Source organism: Formica exsecta, unplaced genomic scaffold, assembly GCF_003651465.1.
Source record: "Formica exsecta isolate Colony F162 unplaced genomic scaffold, ASM365146v1 scaffold423, whole genome shotgun sequence".
NCBI lineage: Eukaryota > Metazoa > Arthropoda > Insecta > Hymenoptera > Formicidae > Formica > Formica exsecta.
Window position 1 is genome coordinate 577,378 of NW_021851472.1, and position 24,670 is coordinate 602,047.

Below are 24,670 nucleotides of genomic sequence, written 5' to 3' on the forward strand. Positions count from 1 at the left end.
TTGTACAGACTATTTATTATAACTAATAGTTTTTATATTTTAAATATAAAATATATAATTATATATAAAAATTATATATAATAATTATGCTTTTATTATCTAACTCTTTAATCCTCCTTTTAACTTTCCTCTATACTTAATTATTACATAGGTCAACACAGTTGATAACAATTGATTTTCAGTTGAATTTTTTAGTGTTGAAATTATGGTATTGACTCGTAAAGTTTATGTAAGTACATATGTCGAACGAAGCTGTTGCTAATTAGGATAACTATGTTAATCATGTAAATACGTAATAACAACGTAATTACAATTATGTTAAATCGAACAGAAAGCGCAGAGAGAAAGAGACAGAGAGGGAGAGAGAAAATTGATTAAATTTAAAATGACATGAAACTGTAGAGAACCCTCTCTTTTGCATCCTATTCATTAGTGTTTAAATTTTTCACACTAAAAATAAAATAAATTTATTCCGTGTTTGGAAACGAACGACGCACACGCTTCTAAAAATAAATAATTTAGATTATTAATTATTACTTTAGAAAATAATGCCATTATTAATTCCATTATTAATATAATTTCGTTTATTTTTCTTAATTTAATGTAAGCATATATATAATAATAGAGATAGACCAATTTTTCAAACATTTAAGGTTCAAAAGTTTTTAAGAGATAATAATACATCACCGTTTTTTGAGCCCATTAAATCCATTTCAGTCGATTTGAGGACTAAAAAGCATCTCAGAAATCTTTTCGGCGCGCTTTAGCGATGTCAATGAAGCGAGAGAGATGGAGAGCTGACTGGCACAGACTTCATTAATTAAGCGCGCGTTGATTCCACTACGGAAGAGTTGAATCACCACGGTAAAACGTTTTGCGACACTGAGTGACGTCGACGTATTTAGCCGAGATTGAATCATGACTCACAACGAAAGAGCACAGTATGCTAATACGAAACGATAATCAAATTAAAACTCTCGATGAGGCTTTTTAGAAAATTTGATATTTCATTGCGAGTAACTTTCTTCGATAAGCTATAGAAATATTGCGAGAAGTTAATGGGGATTAAACGTAAATCAAATGGAAGAAACTAAACGCGAGTGCTAATTCTATTTTTCTCTATTCCATAAATTAATTTTTTAATTTATTCATAAGATCACTCTGAGAATCAAGAAATTAATATTTAAATTACTTTGTCTTTTAATTTAAATGAAGAATGATCGAAAGTGTTTATTAATATGTTACAATGTTTGAGAGTAATTATTCTTGATTATATGAGACATTTTTATTTTATTGGAATGTTAGAAGATCTGATAACATATTTATCAAATGTAGTAAAATATTCTCTCCGAAGAAATAATTCGCTTTTTCAAGTTTATGAAAATATAAAGTTAAATATATTATTTTTTGTATTTATTTTAGTGTTTTTTGTTTTTTTTGTTTTTTTTTTTTTTTTTACTTTTAGAGATTTCACACGTTTGCATACTGGTACACATGTATTTAAATTTACACACGTATATTCTCTTGTCGCGGAAAATTAAATGAAAATTTTATGGAATGCGAAGCGAGATTTTGTTCGATGAGAATCGGGGTTAATAATTATAATGGAACCGATAATGAAACCACTGCGATCGAAGCGTGTAATTAACGACTTTGCAGGAAAGTCACAAAAAACTTGTCTGGGTACATAGAACGAACATTCTCCGGAGTAGAATAAGAAATTAGTCAGTATCGCGTAATCTATTGTTAATTTTTTGCAGTTTTGAGAATTCCACGTTAAAAATGACAATATTTGAGGAAAATTTTTCGCAAGTTTAGCATGACAAGAGACACAGGTGCGGACGATCGCGTAATAATCTTCATTTAAAACCGCAATGCGATTGGCGATGGCTTTATTTCTTACGGCTTATATACGTTGACGCACGCATATGTCATACGCATGCGGTGAGTAAAAATATGGACGCACACCGATATTCGAGTCTCCGTTGCGAATAGCGTTCGCGGTTTCTCGCGGCTCATAGCGATAAAATTGCCGTTTTTATCGGACCGAGAATGAATAACCGCTCCCGCTTCGGCGGTGACGGTAAAATGGAAAATGAAAGATTTCTCTACGATCGGATATTATACGTTAAACTCGATAAAATGGAACGCTGTCGGCTGATGGAATCACTCGTGATTTTTGCGCAATGAAATACTTAATAGTGACTCATTTGCTTCAAATCGATTACGATTATTTGCATTTATTACAAGATCGTAGAGCCAATTATTTCGACGTTATTGCGTCTATATTTATTTAATTAAAAATTTTATTTTGTATTAATCACTTTTTTGTATTAATAATCGGAGAGACTTTCTTTTTTTATCGAACCGCGTGTGTTTTTTTTTCTTTTTTTTTTTAAGGAACAAGGAAGCGTTTGTCGCGTGTATTTTCAGGTCATTGTGGAAATGAAAGACACGTAATACTATGGATTTCCTCGTTTGAATGTATCGAGTATATTGAGAGAAGCGTGCTGTGCAGTGTACGCGCGCGATGTATACGCTTCAAGGATAGAATGAGGAATAAGGAAAGTAGGTTAATAAACCGTATGTGTACATTGCACTTTATCGATCCGCGGATATATTTATTACGATGATAGGTATTTGTTGCTCGTCTACAGGAGTTCAGTATAGAATGTGGCGTATATAAAATGCTGCTAATCGGTCGGGGGAGAGACCGTTACATACATCGTATTTAACACTGTAACATTCGAACAGGCTTTTATATATGTATAGAAAATTAATTCTCACAGTTATATTACGGGATAACAGATTTTAACGCTCGCTTTTTTTCATACAGAATTTTTAAATATCGAATGAAAAATATATAAAGTAATGAATTATGTAATGTATATAGTGTGTAAAAAAATATAATACATATTAATGAATTATATATATTCATATAATACATATTTATATTATATAATTGTATAAACGTAAAATTTCAATTAACACAAAATCCAGATGCTATTTATAGTATTTTGTTACGCGGACGTTACATCTATTTGGAGATAGGGATGATATTTCCGGATATAGAAAAATTCTCGATTTAACTTTTTTCCCACACATAAATATCGATTTTTCTGAGTATTCTCGCATCATACTAATTTTGGATTTTTTAATTACAGCGCTCGCGCGTAGCATGTCTTGACGAGTAGGAGGGACGTTTCGACAAGGGTTTTTGGCAGATAAGGATTCTGCAAAATGGCGGGCGGTCAGCAGCTTCCGGAGCAGTACACGGTACCACAATACGCGAGGATCTTTCACAGTCTGCCGCATCTGAACGTATCTCTACATTCGGTCAATAATACGTTCAATCCGCACTCCGAAATCTATTTGGAGGTAGGGATGGTACTCCCGGATATAGAAATTCTCAATTTAACTTTTTTCCCGCAATTTTATTATCGGGGATTCCCTCTCGAATATCCTTTTACCCCAATTTTCAAACGGCGTCCCGTGCGCGAACCAATCTCGTTGATTTAAAACAAAGTGCGTCCCCGATTAATCGACCGCGCGCGACCTGAGCCTTTAAGTCTTTCCCGTGGATCGATAAACGAATTGCTCTCGGCGAGAGAATTCGGATTTCGCGTACGAACCCCGAGATACCAAGAGAAGAGCGTTTCAAGATAAATATTTTACTCAAATCGATGTGTGTGTGTACGCTGGTTGAAACGTTCTCTTGGGAGATATCAGCATCCTCGGTTTATTTTCAATCCTGCTGGACGATGTACCTCAAATACATGTAATTGATATAAATATTTGAAATGCAACCCCTTTCCCCGATAAAGCTTGAATGTTCTTTCTCTCTGATATCGAGTTTTCTTAGTCCTCAATTTTTAATACATTTTGCTTCATATTTGAGTTTACATTTTGTATAAGCGGATATACATTAATTGAGAATCCTGTTTGGGAAATACTCGCTATTTCCAATTGCTAATATCCATTAATTCTCACAGTTATATTACGGGAATATTTCGACCGCGATTCCACCTTCCTTGTACGTAGATATTTTATTTATTCAATCGACGAAAATATAAGCACACACCCACACATTTTTGCTATTAATTTATCAACGAACTCGTGTAATAACACAAGATATCGAAAACATATTTTTATTTTATCGACTTTTCTGTATTTCCTTAAATTTGACAATTTATCCTATAAGTTTAATTTTTTAATTTTTTTATTATTAAGACTAAACTTTTACTTTATGTATACAATAAGTGCTTTTAAATTCTTAAAGAATAGAGATAAAAATTACATTTCTTTTTATATGTATATAAATATCTTTTTTAGAGTTTATTATTATTATTAAAATTATTTTCTAATCAACAGATTAGATTATTAATTTAGATTATTAATTATTACTTTAGAAAATAATGCCATTATTAATTCCATTATTAATATAATTTCGTATAGATTTGCGATATTGGTTTGATACACATCGATGAATGGATGGAAATTGAGGAAAGAAACGTATCTAGGAGCGAAACGGGGCGAGAGAAGAAGACTCGTATGTACCGATCCGTATTCTTTTACATAGCACAAGACCCGAAAAGGGAAAAAGAGAAAAGAAACGATTCACGTGTCCACGAGAAGGCAGCCGGCGATAGGACGCAAACGTAACACGGCGAGGACATGAAAAAAAAAAAAAAAGAGAAGGGGAAAAGGGGAACGAGAAGCCGGCGAAGAAAAAAAAAAAAAAAGGACCGAAAAAGTACGACGACGAGCAGGTGGATGCCGCGAGCGTGAGCGCGCAAGAATCCGGGCCGCGTGTAACTGTAGGAAAGCACAATGGCTGGGAAAGCTCAAACAATGCACAAAGGCTTTCGCATAATGTGCGCCTCGGGGGCAACTCGCGAGCGGACTGCTTCAACGTGCTCGGGACCACGTCGGACCACGGGTGTATCCTCGTCATATTACCCTCGGTTCCTCCACCACGTTTCCGCCATCGTGTCGCTTTCTCTTCTTTTCTCTCTCTCTCTCTCTCTCTCTCTTTTCCTCCCCTTTTTTTTCAGTCACGTCTTTCCCGTCGAAGTGGACGAATTCATGGAACGAGACACCCAGGTCGACTTTGAAACTTTGTCTCGGCGCACGTTTCCGTCACGCCTCCTCAGCAGGGTGGATCGGTCAAGTTAAAAATCGCCGAGGAACGAGATAGATATCATGGGAAAAAAGAGCCGAAGAAGGAGGAGGATGAAAGTTTATGAGTCTCGTCTTAAGCGTAGTTTGCGCACAAAGTAAATACGAAGGAAAATGCGTCCGAAATGGTGTCACAATGTAATCCTTGACGATATACGATGATGATAACGCTATTGGCATGCGACCATCTTTTAGTAGAGGAAATGAACAAATCTTGGCATAGTTCCAATTTTTGGACGTTGTTTATTTGGATAGTATGCTCGTAACTGAAACTTCTCGAGGCCAAAAATAAAAGGATAAGAGAAAAGGCAGCCCCTTTCTCAATTAAATTTTAAACTAATTATTAATTTTTAAAGAATTTTTATTTCGTAATTAATATAAAGACTATAATTTATCTTTTTGTTAACTTTATAAAAATCAATGAATGACTTTTGTATAAAATCTGAAATTATATATTTTATATGAAAAAGTCAGCTTTTTTAAATAAAAAAAAAATATATGCGAAATTACGAGAAAAAAGAGGGAAAAGGCCATAATTGGATGCAACTTTTTCAGAGCCTCGGGATATTAGGAAGTATCCCTGCAGCCTGGTTGATCTTAACGTTGCTGGTATTGCTGGTTTATTTGGTAACGAGATGCTGCGACCGGAGGCCGCGCCCCAAGAAGTCGATAACCGCGCTGAAATGTTCCCTGGCCATCCTGGCATTGCTCTGTAGTGGAGCAGTTGCTGTTGGTCTTTATGGCAACGACGACGTTCACAACGGTTTAGTGCAACTAGTAGCCGCGGCGAAGAACGTCGATGGAATCCTCATGGGCGTCAGAAATCAGGTCTGATTCTTGCACAGTGCAGTTATATTTTGTTTTATCCTAATAATAAAATTTTGTTTATTATAATAATATAATAATAAAATATTTTGATAAAAATATAAATGTTGAATAATTAGTCGTTTTAATATTAGCTATTTTTAATTCTTATATGAAAAAATAAAATTTTGTGACATATATTTGTATTTTACAAATTTAAATTATATTATTTTTCTGATGATATAATATTACATTAAATTTTTTTTTCAATATTTAATAGACGATTTTCTTGAGCAAATATAAACTGAGAATCTTGGCTGATGTCAATATAGTTTAAGTAATTAACTAAAAGAGTTATATCTTTACTTGTGTGTCATAATTATACATTTCTTCGCAGACTGACAATATAGAAGTAACTCTAAAGAAAAAAGTACAACCGCAATTGACCGCCTTGGGTGACGAATTCGATGCTCCGGTCAGCAATAAAACTATGTTGGGTTGGCTGTTGGCGGCACTTAACGGTATGAAGCAAAACACGAGCATCGCCGTAAATCGGAGTTTCGAGATACGAAAGCCCTTGAGTGGAATCAGTCTCGCTGGCGCTATCGGAATGGGCGAGAAGATCGAGCAATTAAGATGGCCTATCACTATGGCAGTCTTGAGCGCTCTACTTGTCCTTTGTGTGGTTCTAGTGGTCGGTGTTGCACGACACTCTAGATGCGTCCTCATAACGTACGTTTCTTTGAAAATGGAAATAAATCTGTCATACTGATATCTCTTTTTCGATTATCTCGTACATATTTTTGAGCAAAATATTTAAAATCTTAATTATTCGTAAATTCGAGAAAGATTACGTCTTCTATAAACGTTACAGATGTGAAGTCAAAGCGAAGTCATTCTGACAGAATTTCTTTTCAGATTCTCCGTATTTGGCTTGTTTGCGGTAATCGTCTCTTGGCTCATGGCGTCCTTATATCTGGCCACTTCTGTAGCTCTAGGTGATCTCTGCGTATCGCCCGACGGTTATTTAAGCAGAGCCGTACCGTCGACCTTAGCCTCTGAGGTACTCTCATACTACACGCATTGCGAGAACACGCGCAGTAATCCATTCACGCAGAGATTGCGGGACGCGCAGCGCGCGGTGGGCAACATGAGGCACAATTTGAACAGCGTGAGTCGATTAGCGATAGAACTATTTAAAGATCAGCAACTCCAGCCGAAGCTCAGCAGCTTGTCCACGGACGTTAACACCGTAGACAGACTCGTGTCGGGTTTGGCTACCTTACTCGACTGTAAACCTCTGCACAAGCAATACGTTCATGCCGCTAAGAGTTTATGTCATTTGGGATTGTAAGTTGATATTTTACATAGATTTTATACGCTTTTAAACTCTTTCTTACAATAATAGCTCTCTCTGCGATATGTTTTAGATACGGATTGAGCTTTATGCTAATAGCCAGTTTAGCCGCAGGTCTTCTGTTCACTGTATTGGTTTGGGTGGACTCGCATACATGGATATATATACGAAAACGGTAAGCATATTAATGTTTATGAGAATTAATGTCTGCGAATCTCAAGATATATTTTATTTTATTATCAAAATTACGGTAAAGTCTTCTTATCTTTCACGCTTCAGCAGGTACCACGGGATCCTTTACGCTCTATTTTAAGAGAACTCTTGTGGTATCCGCTGGATAGACTTAAACGAGGCATAATCGGTGATGCGTTTGTTCTAGAAGAGATTACCATCAAGTCGATGAGCAAGATCCTTACTTACCACCGTCGGCAGCCTCGCAAGCGATAGCAGCTCGGACCCTTCGAGGCCAAGGGTCGTACCCGCCTACAGCCCCTACGCTTAATTCGAATGCTCTTGGCACTCATAATACGATTAAGCAGCCTCTCTTGCTAACGCCGCCCCCACCGTCCTACGCTACTGCGACTGCTCGAGCACGTCAACTGCACGAGAGCATGCTAAAGTTTGTGCATGAGATTTTCAGTTTATTCTTCTTAATTTGTTTAGCTAATTGAATTAAAAGATCGATGAATATCGCGCTAAAATATCATATTAGGTTCAGTGCGTCTCTTTTGGATGTTGCTTTAATCATACATGTAATTTTACCATCATTAAAAGAATTTATATCAACATTTTTATATATTAGTACGTGCTTTTAACGAATATACGTGAGATAAAGTGTGATAATTGCATCATATAAATAATTGTTTTGATTTTATATTTGATGTTTTAATTATTTAAATATTTCAGTGTTTTTGCGCGAGACATAGCATATTTTGGAACAGATTTAATATTTTTCTTAGCGAACATTAGTTTTGATTGCTTTTATAATATCATTAAAAAACTAGTATAGCGCGCTTTGTAATCCTAATCTCTTATCAATATAAACATAATGTATAGACGGTTTTGCAGGCGTGATTGAATTTGGATTTATGTTTAGATAAGCTTATTGGTCATTATGTAAAACAAAGATAATGCTGCAACTTGGTTTGTTCTTCCTCGCCGTTTACAGAGGTGGGGGTGTTAACGGGAGCGGAGCAGGCGGGGATCATAAATCGTCTCAGCATAATCAGCAATCAACGGGTGGACGAGCTGAGCACCGTTCTGGACTCGGAGATCAACCTGGCCAGTACGCGACTCTGAGCAAACAATGCAAGACACTAGAATCCAGTGACTTTTACTGAGGGCACGCCCCCGCAGGGCCCGGTAAATATAAAAAGAAAAATGCTTTAAACTTAATATGTCTTTATATCGTAACGTTTGCATTCTCGGTGAATTAAAACGGCATAAAACGAAACGATGAGATTCTATATTTTTCTTTTCCTGGCTGTTTTTTTTAAATTCTTTGCGATTAAAATTGAAATGGTATATCGCATTTTATGTTATACAGGTAGAGAACCACCTTGGACGCCTAGCGTGGCGTCCTTCACCGGTACCCTGTCTCACAATTCGCATGGACCCGCGCATCTTGCTACTTTCCAAGACTCTCGAAAGACGCAAACGCTGGATCCGAAAAATCTGGCCAATCTGAAGAGGGGTCCCACTCCGGCCTGGAATCAAAATCGACCGCTCCCGCCGAATCCCGCGAGTCAGCAACAGCCGACGTGGGAATTCGAGTCGCGTTCGCAGACTAACATGAATCAGTTTCGATCGTTGGTGCGGAACAAGGCGCCTAACATTCGCATCCAGGATCAGATGCAGGATCAGGTCAGGACTTTGGACAGAAATTTTTCGCGCAGTCAGTTTAATGGTACCGCCGCGCAGAATAATACGGTGCCGAATATGTACGGTACGTATAATCGAGCGCAGGGAAGGCAGGAAAAGCCGACGGTGGCTACGCTAAGTCAGGTACAGGGTAGCGATCCTAATTTGTATGCTGTAACGGAACTCTAATCGTGGTAAAAGAAAGAGACGATGCCGTATTCAATGAATCGTATTTTCGAAACGTTGTCATTTTACAAAAGGAAAAAGTTTTGTCCTTCGATGAAGTTTAAGTCGGGCGATTCGGAGTTCCTATTTAAGAAAAAAAAATGGCAAATCGATTTCGGAGATCTGCGATAAAAGTGAGAGAAGTAAGGGATGAGGGGAGGGGACAAAAAATCTTAGAGAACTTAGAAACTTGTGGGAGACATACTTTATATCCGAGATTTTGTACTTGTATATCATGTACAGTAATTGTGGTACGTCCTTCTATGTTAGCCTCTCTCTTTGTTACGATGTTCTTGATCGGATCGTGCGCGAAGTATCCAGAGAGGAATAGGTACTTAAAGCGGCGACGTACGTATTTATTGCTCGATTGGTTGATCGAAAAGCTATCGAAAGCATCTCAACGAATAAGCACAAAGATATTTACATTGACATCATTTACAGAGATACTATTCGCTTGTTCATTCTAAATTAGCTGTTAATTTCGCGTATGTTTAACTTAAGGAAAGTTAAATATCGTTGAATGCTCTGAAAGAAATACCAAAATATACAATGAAGGAGGGAGATACCGAGGTTTTTAGATATACTTTATACATTTTATCAAGGGAATCTATGTTGAATTTTTCTGTGAGAGATATGCAATACACTTTATATGTGTGTGAACGCGTATACATACATCTCTAGTTACCGCACGAATGTCTCGTGATTTTTACGAGGTACTTTGGCAGAATTCGATTGACTACGCTCGATATACTGCCAATGCTTAGGCGAATATATTTTTTAAGTACAAACATGATGGTAGCACAGATGTTATGCGTTTTCAATTTTCACATGGGAAAGAGAAAAACTAAAAACCGCACGTGGGTGTCCGATTTATTAAAAAATATTGGAAATCTACTTCCACACAAGCCGTACTATATATAATTAAAATACCGCATTACTCTTTTTTAAAGGCAGTGGAAGAGAAATGGATCTAAAATTGAATCTTACTACGTTTTGTAAGAATCAAAAATGAATTTTCTGCGGAGTGCAGTCTTCCTGACAGATATTCTACACTAGAGATATACCGGGTATATAATCTAGCAATTATTTGATATTTGTCAAATAGACGAATACCAAATAATTATTTTAACACCAATGTTGAAATGATAAATTCACGTAAAGTCAATAATGATGAAAAGTATTTACGTGAAAACGCTGAAGAGAGAAAAAAAGGCTCATCTTCTAAAAATTTTAATGTAACTTTCAATAATTATTTCCCGCTTGCTAGATATTATAATAATCGCCACGTTTTAATCGCAAATAATTAGATCTGAATATTAAGGAATAATTTTGTGCCTGAATAACCTGGATATAACCGGACAAATATTTACGATTATCAGAGCATCCGGTTGGCAATTTGTCAATTTCTTCAATTGCCGCGGGTGCCTGAGACTGTAGTGTATTCGGTACATCTCTAATTGATACTATTTAAAAATTTATAAGAGTCGATAGATTTTCAACAATTACAAGTGACTTTATACCGGCATCCGCATATAATTCAGTAAATCTGTATATAAACAGTAACAATTAAGATTATCGAATAAACGTAAAAAGTGTGATAAAACGCGAATCTAGATGTTATATGAATTCGTGGAAGCATTTTGCCACTTTGGTTGACAGTTTGACTACGATTTCGGGATGCAGGAAGGAAAATCGTGCCATTCCAGTGTAACGTATGCATTTATCGCAAAACCACTTTCCAGAATTTTCTTAGAGACTTGTGTTTAGTCGAATAACAATTATATATAACCGCAGTACACACCAAGAATTAAAGGGAGCGTGAATAGCAAGAGAACTTAATTCAATGTAAATAATTGTAATATTTATTACAGAGCGCGATAGCTCATATAGACTAGTAGCATATAGTTTAGTTAAATGCGCTAATTTAAGTTTCGACGAGATGAATATTAAATGTGTACACGCACGTGTACGGTATGTCGGCCACGTAATATACGAGATGAACAAACGTGTTTTGTTCATTTTATAGAGAGAGATGGAAAAATACCCTAGTCAGTATATAAAGTTGAGTATATTCGATAACAGGTAAAAAGATCTCTTGCCAAATTTTTAACACAGGCTCAATTTAATCAAGAAAAAAAAACAAAGAAAAAAAGAACTTAAAGAGGACTGCTCTTTTTTTCTCAAATATTTGTATCGTCACTATTAATACATATGAAAGCTATTAGTGCGTGATTGCCCCCGATACATGTTCTAGATTAAGAAAAAAAAAAAAAAACTTATCGAGAGAGAATATACAAGCATGATTCAGCTTCAGTGTTTTAACAAAATAAGCGTCTAGTTTTATTTTGTATCCATTACTCTTTTTTTCTATTTCGTTTTTTTCATTATTACGTTATCAATTCATAATAAGAATTTTATTTCTTATCCTTTATAATAAGAGAAATAGAGAAAGATAAAAGTCAATGTTCAAAATTTTTTTTCACTTTTTTATGTCTCTTTTTTTCTATTTTTTTCTTTTTCAATGACTCACGAAACACTGAAGGTGGACATTTTCACATAGTCGAAAGGAAACAAAAGGAAATTGTAGTGAGTTTAAGATTTTACAATAAAGCGCGCAAACGGGATCAATGTATTATTCAGATTGAAGAAATGTCGAACGATCGCTTGACAAAATCAGCCGATCAAAAATTAATTCATGCTTGAATAGTTTCCTACAAAGAAATATTCGATTCGCGCTCAACTATATTTCCGGGCGAAAATAACGAAGAGATTAGTTTATATGCGACCCCGCGTTTAACATATATTGCAAATTAATCTAGAACAGGAAACAGTTGTTAAACATCTCTTAACATGCGAACTTGTAATCTAGACAATTGTTAATGAAATTCTCCTTTATTATAATCTTTCAATTTCTGTAGTTGAAACGAGAGAGTCTGAAGCACACAGTTATGAATCAGAGTTTCTAGTGAATGAAAGAATATTTAAGTTTCTCATGATTTTTATACGATAAATACATAATGTGTGTGTGGTATGAAAGACGAGAGCGAAACGACTACGAACAAAATAGAAAGGGAGACAGGATGATTGAAAGAAAGAATGAGAATATGTATGTGCATTTATCTATTATACATATATATGTATGAGTGAGAGAGAAAGAGAGAATGGAAACTCGTTATTTTCAAAAATATTAGGAATGATACGACGTATAATGATACATTAAATAACTCGTTTTTGAATCGGTTTTATTGGCCTACGGCAATTTTTCACATCGCGAATTAAGAAAAGTAGTTAATAAACGAAAATCAAAAAGAGGATTACGGAGAATCGGATTTGATGCAGATACGGATACGCGTGACAGACAAGGAAAACGGGAGACCTAAGCTTTTGTGCACCCTTTTAAGACTGATACTGGATATATACCGAATGATCCAGGGCTCTAATGTTTTTTCCTTATATCCGTATATTATATAAGTACGTAATCTTTTACACGTGTTCGGTATATGGGATAGGCGATGGGACGTTTATTTCTGTCACGTAATTAATAGTATCCATCGGTATATCTTCCTTTCGATATTTTTTTCAATTTACGTTGCATTTTCAATGCAACTTTCTTGCTATATTTATTATAGCGAAAGAGTAGATAATATATATTATTTTTCTTTTTTTTTTGCGCATTTCTCTCTCACTGCGCGAAAGAGATGATTTATAAAGTACGTAGAGGCTACTCGATTACTCCAGAAACTTATATAAGTTATAATATTCTATTGCGTCTTTGTTTGTATGTGTGCGGTTACGCGAATTTTGATGTAATATAAAAGAGACTTATCTCAAAGAGGTATATATATAAGAGACAACACACGGAGAACGAACGAAGCTCGTTAATCGATACCAATTTTGTATATTACGATTGTGTCTATAATTGCCATATTCCGGATTTAATTCCTCCTACTGTAACGGAACATGAATATTATAAAAAGAGAAATAAAAACCCAAGATCCATAATTATTTATCGCGTTGCGATATGAATATATATAATCGTAAAAATTCATTACTCATAAATATGTGTGTATGTGGAGCGCGAAAAAAAAAAAAACATTAATCTCTATTCTCTATATTACAATATTTTATAGTCATTAGCAATACTTTATTACAACAATTTTGGTACATAAATATACATACTGCTTGATTTCTTTTCATCTTCAATATTATTCAACAATTTACGAATATCTCCTAATTGCGCGGTATATTTTTTACTTGTTGATCTTATCGTTAATCAATGCAATATTTTATCTTGATTTCATCATCGATTACATAATACAAGAGCAATAATATAAATCATTTTTTTTTTCTATTTTATTTAGATGGGAATATAAGTTTTTTCTTTGGCGAGTCATTGCTTACACCTTTCGAATACCTTCAGAACACTTTTCTTGTAATATTTTCATACACAAGTACCTATTCTTCATAATCTCTCATAAAAGATACAAATATACATAGAGAGGAGAGAAAGAGAAAGAAAGTTTTCTTATTACATTTTAATTACAGTATTATGATTATGAAAAGTTGAAACTTAACGAATACAAAAAATCAATTTAGAGATTAGTAATTTAAAGGGAATAAAAATTATTGAAAACAGCGAAAACTTTTAAATAATTTTGACGACAAAAAAACTGAAGCATCTTTTGGAATAACATGTGATTATGAAAAGTTGAAACTTAACGAATACAAAAAATAAATTTAGAGATTAGTAATTTAAAGGGAATAAAAATTATTGAGTAACAGGGAAAACTTTTAAATAATTTTGACGACAAAAAAACTGAAGCATCTTTTGGAATAACATAATAATTAAAGAGTGTCTAATATATATTCTATATAAAACTTTACTATATTTAACAATAAATAATTTTATTGCAACATATTCTAAAAAAGAATATTTTATCAAGCAAATTGATATTAATAAGATATGAGAAGGAGAAGCAGAAAATAACTAATTAGAAGAGAAAATGGTCTTGCTCTAAATTGTTTCATAAAGCTAGACTATGCCAGACTATGTCTACTTATTCGCAGTTCGCCTTGAGTGGAAAGAAAATTCGCATTCATTCGCATTCTTTTCATGGATTCATCACAAATCTATCTGTAATGTATGCAATATGCGTCAAGATTCATGCTTGTTTCTACATCTCCGTGGCTGGACCGCTGTTAATCGGAATAAAAAGACATGCCACGAGGAAAATAAACGCGAAACTGATTGCCGAAACATCAAAACGAATCGCGAATATGCGTACAAATTTGACGCGTTAACAGGTATTACAGGTTAACAGGTGTAAAATTGTTATGTGTGAACTTATAAAAGTAACATCGCTACGTGTATCAGTCTAGTAAGTACATGGACCATCCCATGATTAAGTCGCGATCGTTTAATAGCGAAGTTTTTGAAAGAGAGTCTGCGGAGACATTACGTGAAAAGGTGAGAAACAGCTGGTCGAAAGTATTAGCGGCAAGGAAAAGTTAAACTGTCGCGCGCGCTTTGTTTTATCGAGCAAATAAGTTCTACAGATTACGTCTAATATTTTGCAGATATAAAGAATACCTGGAGGTGGGAAACATCTGAACGTTTCATGTTCAAAGTAATATCGCTCTTATGCCAAGTTTAACGATGACTTGGAAACTATGTGCTCTCGACGCGTATCCATAACGGTAAAAATGTTTACTACGACTTCAATGTTTGCCCCGACTCTTCCTTCACTTGGGGCTGGAAACTGGCACTGTTTATCAGAGGCATGCTCTTACCGCTCTGTAGGCTAGAATGACTGGACGATCGACTATGACTCTGACTACTAGCACCAACTGGTGTTTGCACTAGCGGTTGGGGCGGAGTTCTAGCACCGGAACCATTGCTGTTTGCGAAATTAGGTTGCAGTTGCATATGGTATTTGTAGATATTTTCCGTACTCTCCACAATACCTATTTCAACAGATACGTATTATACGAGATATATTATTTATATTATAATCATTTTGTGTATGTAAATATCTCTATATAAAATTTACAATTACCAGCTTGCAAATTTAGACTACGACCGCGAACGCCCGTTTCCTTCGAAATAGGACTCCACCAATTGACAAAAGTTCCTACTACGGGGACATGCCTAAGAATACCCTCCTGCCATAGTTTCTCTGCGTTTTCCCTCTCAAGATCGGTTTGCGCTGTCTCGATACCTCTCTTAACTACTTCAGAGATGGTATCCATCATTTTAGAACTGGCTTCAACCTCTTGGCCAACTTGCAAGACTAAGGATAACAGTTCGGCAACGTCTGGAAATAATGTCGTAGTGTTTTCGATGAAAGATAATATAATATGTGGAATCGCATAGGTATTAAAAAAAGCGCGTTTTGTCCTTACCCGTGTCTTGCGTCACCATGCCAAATCGTACGCAAGCCAGGCCGTCTGCGCCTTCTCCGAGGGAAAATGCGGCGTCCGTGCTGCGTAGCATTTCGACCAATTGCGTATTTAGTTTGTTTAGTTCTTCCCTTGCCTGATCGGTCATAACGTGAATCCAAGTAGGCGGAGCGTAACGCACACCTCCCAAACCCGCCCAACCCGGCATTTCCACTAAATGTAAAGAATCATTCTCTGAGACTAAACGTACGAAGGTGTCTTTGTGTTCCACTGTCGCTAGTAATATTTCCTATTCAACGAAATTGCGATGGCGTTACTGATGAACTTTTAATTAGTGTCGATGATTAATTCGAAACGTTTGGTACCGTATTCCTACCGTATCTTCAACGTTAAATGCTTTACCGGTTTAAGATATTCGTTTAAAAGAAGAGATTATAAAAAGAAATGCGATACACATTTATAGTTATACGTTCGGTAGGAATACAGACCGACGAAATCCAAGACATTCTTACTATTTGTTGTTCAAGACAGGTCACTAGATTATCTATATCTTCGGTCGTAGGCGGCTGATCGGGATTCTCCAACGGACAGATTCGAATCGCGACACCGCACTGTTCTATATCACAAAGTTCTATTTGTACATTGTCAATGTCCCTCTGAAGAATCTGCCCCAACCAGGAGTTTAATTTGTCGTAATAGGGTAGTACTCGCTCCGAGGCTTGAAGATCCTTGTGCGCCGGTACAAATTGGAAAACTAACGCGCTCGCTACAACTTCAAATAACTGTAGATTGTTTACAGGATTGTTTGCGAGATATTCGCTTAAAGTGTAAGATTCCGTTTCACTGCCTGGTGATTGACTCTGAAAGAGAATGAACGATAAATTTTAATCTTATTGCATACTTTCTTTTTTTCAGCGAAGAGCGTACATTCTACTGGAGAAACTTACCAATATTCTAATGCAAGAGAACTCTTTAATCTTATTGTACAACTCTTCCACAGCCAAGAAACATCTTCTAAATCTGTTGTATACTCCGTCTCGACCTAGAGCTTGCAGAACGGCCCACAAGGGTAAAGTTGGCAATCTTCTCGATAGTGAATCTGCCATCAGTCCTGAGACTAGCGACAGGGTAGTATCTCTTGGAGTAGGCCTTCCTCCTTTAATATCTGCTAATCTATACAATGTCTATAAGCGAATATTAAGGAAAATCGAAGCAATAATTAATTGACATAATGTGTAAAAGAACATCATAAAAGGTGATAAATAAATAATAGTGAATATAAAGACAGTAAAAATTAAATCTTAGGTACCTGGTACCTCCAAAATATTTTAACATTTTAATTCAATTTCAAATACTATAATTATTATTATTTTATCATTTATATTCTTAAAGATATCAAGAAATCTCATAAAAGGATACGACTATTGGTAGCGAAGGTATACCTAACCATGTGCCAAGTGGTAATGTAATGCTGTCTGCTATCTTTGACGGCTGCAACATAAAAAAATAAAAACAAGTTCGAAAAAAATGTTTGACAATGAAAAGAGATGAGCCATACTTTGTCAATAGCACATTAGGCAAACAGTTACCAAATCTTTCGTAGAGTTATTCAACGCGAGCGCAGCCAGTGAATGTCCTCTGAGATGTAGCCAGACGTTGTATTTGTCGCATATCGCTCGTAATCGCGTAATATTGTCGCAATGACCCGTTAATACCGAACCGGCTTCAGCTAGCACCAACAACGGTGTCACGTTGTTCGATTGAGTGTCCTCCGCTAAGCGTCGCTCCAATGCCGAGACATCCATGGCATGCCTCGAGCCAAATATAGTGTTATGTGGGATTGGTCTTATACAATGAAGAGGCAAAGAGAGCTGTGGAAACATAACAAATCTTTAATGTATGTTTAAATCATTGATCTTCAAACTCTTTTACGATATATATCCCACAATAATCGCTGAAAAAAAGGATCGAGGAATATCACCTGTCTGCACAAGTGTTGAACGACGCCTAAAGGTGCAGCGACAGAGCTGTAAATTAGAGGAGTCTGAGACACGAGAGCGGTAAAGCCCTCCTCCATGTATCGAGGATATTTTCGGTGTAGGGCGAGCCGCGTCACCCTGACCAGTCCCTCCAGGTGATCCTCGTGAAAGGAGGACGCGCAATCGACGAAACGGAAGATGTGACTGAGCCATCTCGTCGTGTCGGCCGCGAGACGACCGGCGAGCTTTTGCGCGTGCGACTTTGGTAGCGCTATCGCGTAAGCTGAAACGGTGTGCGTGACTAAGGCTAATTTCACCTCCTCGGTTAGAGTTGGCAGAGCTGTGATTTGACTGATCGGTGCGTCCGCGGATTCTGCCTCGCCTGGTTGCGGCGCGTCCTCGTGAATTACCAAGTCCTGTAGAACAGAAATTTTCTAATGAAATCGGGCGTTTTTATTTTCTCACGATATTAATTATTATCAGTCATATATTAATATTAATTATTATCTATCATATCTTTCGACTTTACAATCATGCAAAAAATTAAATTGAAAAAATATAAAATATTACATGTTTATATTATACATTTTTTTCATAAATATATATTTTCATACTGCTTGATTTCTTTTCATCTTCAATATTATTCAACAATTTACGAATATCTCCTAATTGCGCGGTATATTTTTTACTTGTTGATCTTATCGTTAATCAATGCAATATTTTATCTTGATTTCATCATCGATTACATAATACAAGAGCAATAATATAAATCATTTTTTTTTTCTATTTTATTTAGATGGGAATATAAGTTTTTTCTTTGGCGAGTCATTGCTTACACCTTTCGAATACCTTCAGAACACTTTTCTTGTAATATTTTCATACACAAGTACCTATTCTTCATAATCTCTCATAAAAGATACAAATATACATAGAGAGGAGAGAAAGAGAAAGAAAGTTTTCTTATTACATTTTAATTACAGTATTGTGATTATGAAAAGTTGAAACTTAACGAATACAAAAAATAAATTTAGAGATTAGTAATTTAAAGGGAATAAAAATTATTGAAAACAGCGAAAACTTTTAAATAATTTTGACGACAAAAAAACTGAAGCATCTTTTGGAATAACATAATAATTAAAGAGTGTCTAATATATATTCTATATAAAACTTTACTATATTTAACAATAAATAATTTTATTGCAACATATTCTAAAAAAGAATATTTTATCAAGCAAATTGATATTAATAAGATATGAGAAGGAGAAGCAGAAAATAACTAATTAGAAGAGAAAATGGTCTTGCTCTAAATTGTTTCATAAAGCTAGACTATGCCAGACTATGTCTACTTATTCGCAGTTCGCCTTGAGTGGAAAGAAAATTCGCATTCATTCGCATTCTTTTCATGGATTCATCACAAATCTATCTGTAATGTATGCAATATGCGTCAAGATTCATGCTTGTTTCTACATCTCCGTGGCTGGACCGCTGTTAATCGGAATAAAAAGACATGCCACGAGGAAAATAAACGCGAAACTGATTGCCGAAACATCAAAACGAATCGCGAATATGCGTACAAATTTGACGCGTTAACAGGTATTACAGGTTAACAGGTGTAAAATTGTTATGTGTGAACTTATAAAAGTAACATCGCTACGTGTATCAGTCTAGTAAGTACATGGACCATCCCATGATTAAGTCGCGATCGTTTAATAGCGAAGTTTTTGAAAGAGAGTCTGCGGAGACATTACGTGAAAAGGTGAGAAACAGCTGGTCGAAAGTATTAGCGGCAAGGAAAAGTTAAACTGTCGCGCGCGCTTTGTTTTATCGAGCAAATAAGTTCTACAGATTACGTCTAATATTTTGCAGATATAAAGAATACCTGGAGGTGGGAAACATCTGAACGTTTCATGTTCAAAGTAATATCGCTCTTATGCCAAGTTTAACGATGACTTGGAAACTATGTGCTCTCGACGCGTATCCATAACGGTAAAAATGTTTACTACGACTTCAATGTTTGCCCCGACTCTTCCTTCACTTGGGGCTGGAAACTGGCACTGTTTATCAGAGGCATGCTCTTACCGCTCTGTAGGCTAGAATGACTGGACGATCGACTATGACTCTGACTACTAGCACCAACTGGTGTTTGCACTAGCGGTTGGGGCGGAGTTCTAGCACCGGAACCATTGCTGTTTGCGAAATTAGGTTGCAGTTGCATATGGTATTTGTAGATATTTTCCGTACTCTCCACAATACCTATTTCAACAGATACGTATTATACGAGATATATTATTTATATTATAATCATTTTGTGTATGTAAATATCTCTATATAAAATTTACAATTACCAGCTTGCAAATTTAGACTACGACCGCGAACGCCCGTTTCCTTCGAAATAGGACTCCACCAATTGACAAAAGTTCCTACTACGGGGACATGCCTAAGAATACCCTCCTGCCATAGTTTCTCTGCGTTTTCCCTCTCAAGATCGGTTTGCGCTGTCTCGATACCTCTCTTAACTACTTCAGAGATGGTATCCATCATTTTAGAACTGGCTTCAACCTCTTGGCCAACTTGCAAGACTAAGGATAACAGTTCGGCAACGTCTGGAAATAATGTCGTAGTGTTTTCGATGAAAGATAATATAATATGTGGAATCGCATAGGTATTAAAAAAAGCGCGTTTTGTCCTTACCCGTGTCTTGCGTCACCATGCCAAATCGTACGCAAGCCAGGCCGTCTGCGCCTTCTCCGAGGGAAAATGCGGCGTCCGTGCTGCGTAGCATTTCGACCAATTGCGTATTTAGTTTGTTTAGTTCTTCCCTTGCCTGATCGGTCATAACGTGAATCCAAGTAGGCGGAGCGTAACGCACACCTCCCAAACCCGCCCAACCCGGCATTTCCACTAAATGTAAAGAATCATTCTCTGAGACTAAACGTACGAAGGTGTCTTTGTGTTCCACTGTCGCTAGTAATATTTCCTATTCAACGAAATTGCGATGGCGTTACTGATGAACTTTTAATTAGTGTCGATGATTAATTCGAAACGTTTGGTACCGTATTCCTACCGTATCTTCAACGTTAAATGCTTTACCGGTTTAAGATATTCGTTTAAAAGAAGAGATTATAAAAAGAAATGCGATACACATTTATAGTTATACGTTCGGTAGGAATACAGACCGACGAAATCCAAGACATTCTTACTATTTGTTGTTCAAGACAGGTCACTAGATTATCTATATCTTCGGTCGTAGGCGGCTGATCGGGATTCTCCAACGGACAGATTCGAATCGCGACACCGCACTGTTCTATATCACAAAGTTCTATTTGTACATTGTCAATGTCCCTCTGAAGAATCTGCCCCAACCAGGAGTTTAATTTGTCGTAATAGGGTAGTACTCGCTCCGAGGCTTGAAGATCCTTGTGCGCCGGTACAAATTGGAAAACTAACGCGCTCGCTACAACTTCAAATAACTGTAGATTGTTTACAGGATTGTTTGCGAGATATTCGCTTAAAGTGTAAGATTCCGTTTCACTGCCTGGTGATTGACTCTGAAAGAGAATGAACGATAAATTTTAATCTTATTGCATACTTTCTTTTTTTCAGCGAAGAGCGTACATTCTACTGGAGAAACTTACCAATATTCTAATGCAAGAGAACTCTTTAATCTTATTGTACAACTCTTCCACAGCCAAGAAACATCTTCTAAATCTGTTGTATACTCCGTCTCGACCTAGAGCTTGCAGAACGGCCCACAAGGGTAAAGTTGGCAATCTTCTCGATAGTGAATCTGCCATCAGTCCTGAGACTAGCGACAGGGTAGTATCTCTTGGAGTAGGCCTTCCTCCTTTAATATCTGCTAATCTATACAATGTCTATAAGCGAATATTAAGGAAAATCGAAGCAATAATTAATTGACATAATGTGTAAAAGAACATCATAAAAGGTGATAAATAAATAATAGTGAATATAAAGACAGTAAAAATTAAATCTTAGGTACCTGGTACCTCCAAAATATTTTAACATTTTAATTCAATTTCAAATACTATAATTATTATTATTTTATCATTTATATTCTTAAAGATATCAAGAAATCTCATAAAAGGATACGACTATTGGTAGCGAAGGTATACCTAACCATGTGCCAAGTGGTAATGTAATGCTGTCTGCTATCTTTGACGGCTGCAACATAAAAAAATAAAAACAAGTTCGAAAAAAATGTTTGACAATGAAAAGAGATGAGCCATACTTTGTCAATAGCACATTAGGCAAACAGTTACCAAATCTTTCGTAGAGTTATTCAACGCGAGCGCAGCCAGTGAATGTCCTCTGAGATGTAGCCAGACGTTGTATTTGTCGCATATCGCTCGTAATCGCGTAATATTGTCGCAATGACCCGTTAATACCGAACCGGCTTCAGCTAGCACCAACAACGGTGTCACGTTGTTCGATTGAGTGTCCTCCGCTAAGCGTCGCTCCAATGCCGAGACATCCATGGCATGCCTCGAGCCAAATATAGTGTTATGTGGGATTGGTCTTATACAATGAAGAGGCAAAGAGAGCTGTGGAAACATAACAAATCTTTAATGTATGTTTAAATCATTGATCTTCAAACTCTTTTACGATATATATCCCACAATAATCGCTGAAAAAAAGGATCGAGGAATATCACCTGTCTGCACAAGTGTTGAACGACGCCTAAAGGTGCAGCGACAGAGCTGTAAATTAGAGGAGTCTGAGACACGAGAGCGGTAAAGCCCTCCTCCATGTATCGAGGATATTTTCGGTGTAGGGCGAGCCGCGTCACCCTGACCAGTCCCTCCAGGTGATCCTCGTGAAAGGAGGACGCGCAATCGACGAAACGGAAGATGTGACTGAGCCATCTCGTCGTGTCGGCCGCGAGACGACCGGCGAGCTTTTGCGCGTGCGACTTTGGTAGCGCTATCGCGTAAGCTGAAACGGTGTGCGTGACTAAGGCTAATTTCACCTCCTCGGTTAGAGTTGGCAGAGCTGTGATTTGACTGATCGGTGCGTCCGCGGATTCTGCCTCGCCTGGTTGCGGCGCGTCCTCGTGAATTACCAAGTCCTGTAGAACAGAAATTTTCTAATGAAATCGGGCGTTTTTATTTTCTCACGATATTAATTATTATCAGTCATATATTAATATTAATTATTATCTATCATATCTTTCGACTTTACAATCATGCAAAAAATTAAATTGAAAAAATATAAAATATTACATGTTTATATTATACATTTTTTTCATAAATATATATTTTATTATATTTCTCATTATATGTTCATTAAATGGCATAAATGGTAATAAACATATAATGAGAAATTTAATAAAATATAAAATAGACATACATGACAATCAAAAGACAATAATGCGAAAGAATTACGCTTATTAAATAAAAATATAAAGAATAATGTCTATGGTTTATTAAAAAAACATCAAGTTTGCTAAAAAAATATGCATCTCTTTTGAATCGCAAATTCAGACTCACGTTTATTAGCATGCAATCACAACGGAGACGTAGCACAAAACACCGCGGCCACGTGATAAGCAATCATCGGAGCTATCGCGCTACCGGAACGGCCAATCGCGCTCGCCCATTGGTTTCTGCTAGCGAACACGCCTACACACATACATACATGCAACATACACATTCATTCGCTCACCTGTATCAACGCCAATATCTCGTCCGGTTTCTTCGGTTGCGACAGGAATCCCGAGGGGTTGTTCCACGTGGTGCCGCCGTGGCCATCGGCCTCCCGTTCCACCGCCTGCTCGAGCCGCGCGATCACCTGCGACGCCTGAAAGTGCAACGCGCCCACCTCGGTGTCCGACGAGCCACCACCACCTCCGGCACTGACCTGTCAAAATTGAAAGGGAAACGGCACTTTGGGTTATAACCTCCGGTCAGTCGCCGATCGCGCGTACCGTTCGCGATCACCCGCGTCGTCGATTAAATCCCCGGTTTCCCCGGGGTCGCCCGTTAATCGTCGCCGCGTCATACGCACCTCTAGTATGTTTTGCGCTATACTTTCCATCGCCGCGTTATCGTTTATGTCAGCCTCCTCGGCCATCGTGGCAGTAGTCGTGGCTGGCAGTAGCGTCGCCTCGCGTCGTCGACGTCGACTCGATTGCGTCGGCGATCGATCAACCTCGTATCCGTAGTGGCTACTCTTGTCGAAATCTTCTGTAGAATATATATATATATAGACACTTTTATTTTATCGATATGGCCATCGCAGCGCCATTCGTTCAATTCGCAAGTACTTTGGAATACTTGTTCGATTGTATTATCGTGTATCTTATTGCGAAAAACGTAGAAAATTAAGAGAGAGAGTGTTTCGAATATTCAAGTTTCTGATAGATATTTTAATCTTTTTTATCGAAAATAATTGCGGTGTTTATTAAGTAAATTGAATATTCTAAAGAATGTTTCACCCATCACCCTCCATCAATTTTTGTAGATAGCTTTTTTTAAATAATTATCTATCAGTGAATATTTACTCTCTGTGAAGCCCCTGATCGCAATACAGAGATTATCTTTTTAAAAATTGGCAAGAATGAAAATTTAGAAAAGGAAAAACATCCAGTAACCTTCAGAAAGATTCAACAAAATTATTTTAATTTAAAATAACTATACGTACACATACATTCATATATACAACCATCATGAGCAGTTAAAGATGATAAATTGTGAGGGAAAATAAATTTTTTATGGAAATGGGATTTCAAAATATTGAGTATATATAAATGTATATATACATATATATATATATATATATTTTTATTAAATTATATTTACTTTTTGGATTATAAGTCCTTTAGAAATATTATTCATTAATCGAAAGAAGAAAG

General features: G+C 36.6%; 3 protein-coding genes across 3 annotated transcripts in view; 1 reads left to right on the top strand and 2 right to left on the bottom strand.

Annotated features, from left to right (window-relative positions):
* The window catches only part of LOC115240279 (protein tweety), a 20,912-nt gene extending 7,485 nt beyond the window's left edge, over nt 1-13,427 (top strand). The window contains exons 2-9 of the mRNA XM_029815338.1: nt 3,165-3,378; nt 5,734-6,006; nt 6,380-6,714; nt 6,901-7,332; nt 7,413-7,514; nt 7,719-7,958; nt 8,508-8,665; nt 8,886-13,427. Coding sequence (XP_029671198.1) covers nt 3,241-3,378; nt 5,734-6,006; nt 6,380-6,714; nt 6,901-7,332; nt 7,413-7,514; nt 7,719-7,958; nt 8,508-8,665; nt 8,886-9,388 — 2,181 coding nt within the window. The 5' untranslated portion in view covers nt 3,165-3,240 and the 3' untranslated portion in view covers nt 9,389-13,427. The remainder of the gene's footprint in view (nt 1-3,164; nt 3,379-5,733; nt 6,007-6,379; nt 6,715-6,900; nt 7,333-7,412; nt 7,515-7,718; nt 7,959-8,507; nt 8,666-8,885) is intronic.
* Nucleotides 13,428-14,123: 696 nt separating this feature from the next.
* On the bottom strand, nt 14,124-19,711 carry LOC115240317 (pyridoxal-dependent decarboxylase domain-containing protein 1-like). Its single transcript, XM_029815388.1, has 9 exons — nt 19,682-19,711; nt 17,805-18,236; nt 17,413-17,694; nt 17,243-17,314; nt 16,771-17,007; nt 16,336-16,683; nt 15,827-16,112; nt 15,481-15,738; nt 14,124-15,388 (listed from the first exon to the last, which is right to left on the bottom strand). The coding sequence occupies exons 1-9, from the start codon at nt 19,709-19,711 to the stop codon at nt 15,135-15,137; spliced, it is 2,199 nt and encodes a 732-aa protein (XP_029671248.1). The 3' UTR covers nt 14,124-15,134.
* LOC115240319 (pyridoxal-dependent decarboxylase domain-containing protein 1-like) lies at nt 18,589-23,986 on the bottom strand. The gene is made up of 10 exons (XM_029815390.1): nt 23,824-23,986; nt 23,482-23,676; nt 22,472-22,885; nt 22,080-22,361; nt 21,910-21,981; nt 21,438-21,674; nt 21,003-21,350; nt 20,494-20,779; nt 20,148-20,405; nt 18,589-20,055 (listed from the first exon to the last, which is right to left on the bottom strand). Exons 1-10 carry the CDS (start codon nt 23,887-23,889, stop codon nt 19,802-19,804), a joined length of 2,412 nt encoding a protein of 803 aa, XP_029671250.1. The 5' UTR covers nt 23,890-23,986; the 3' UTR covers nt 18,589-19,801.
* Between the last annotated feature and the right edge of the window lie 684 nt (nt 23,987-24,670).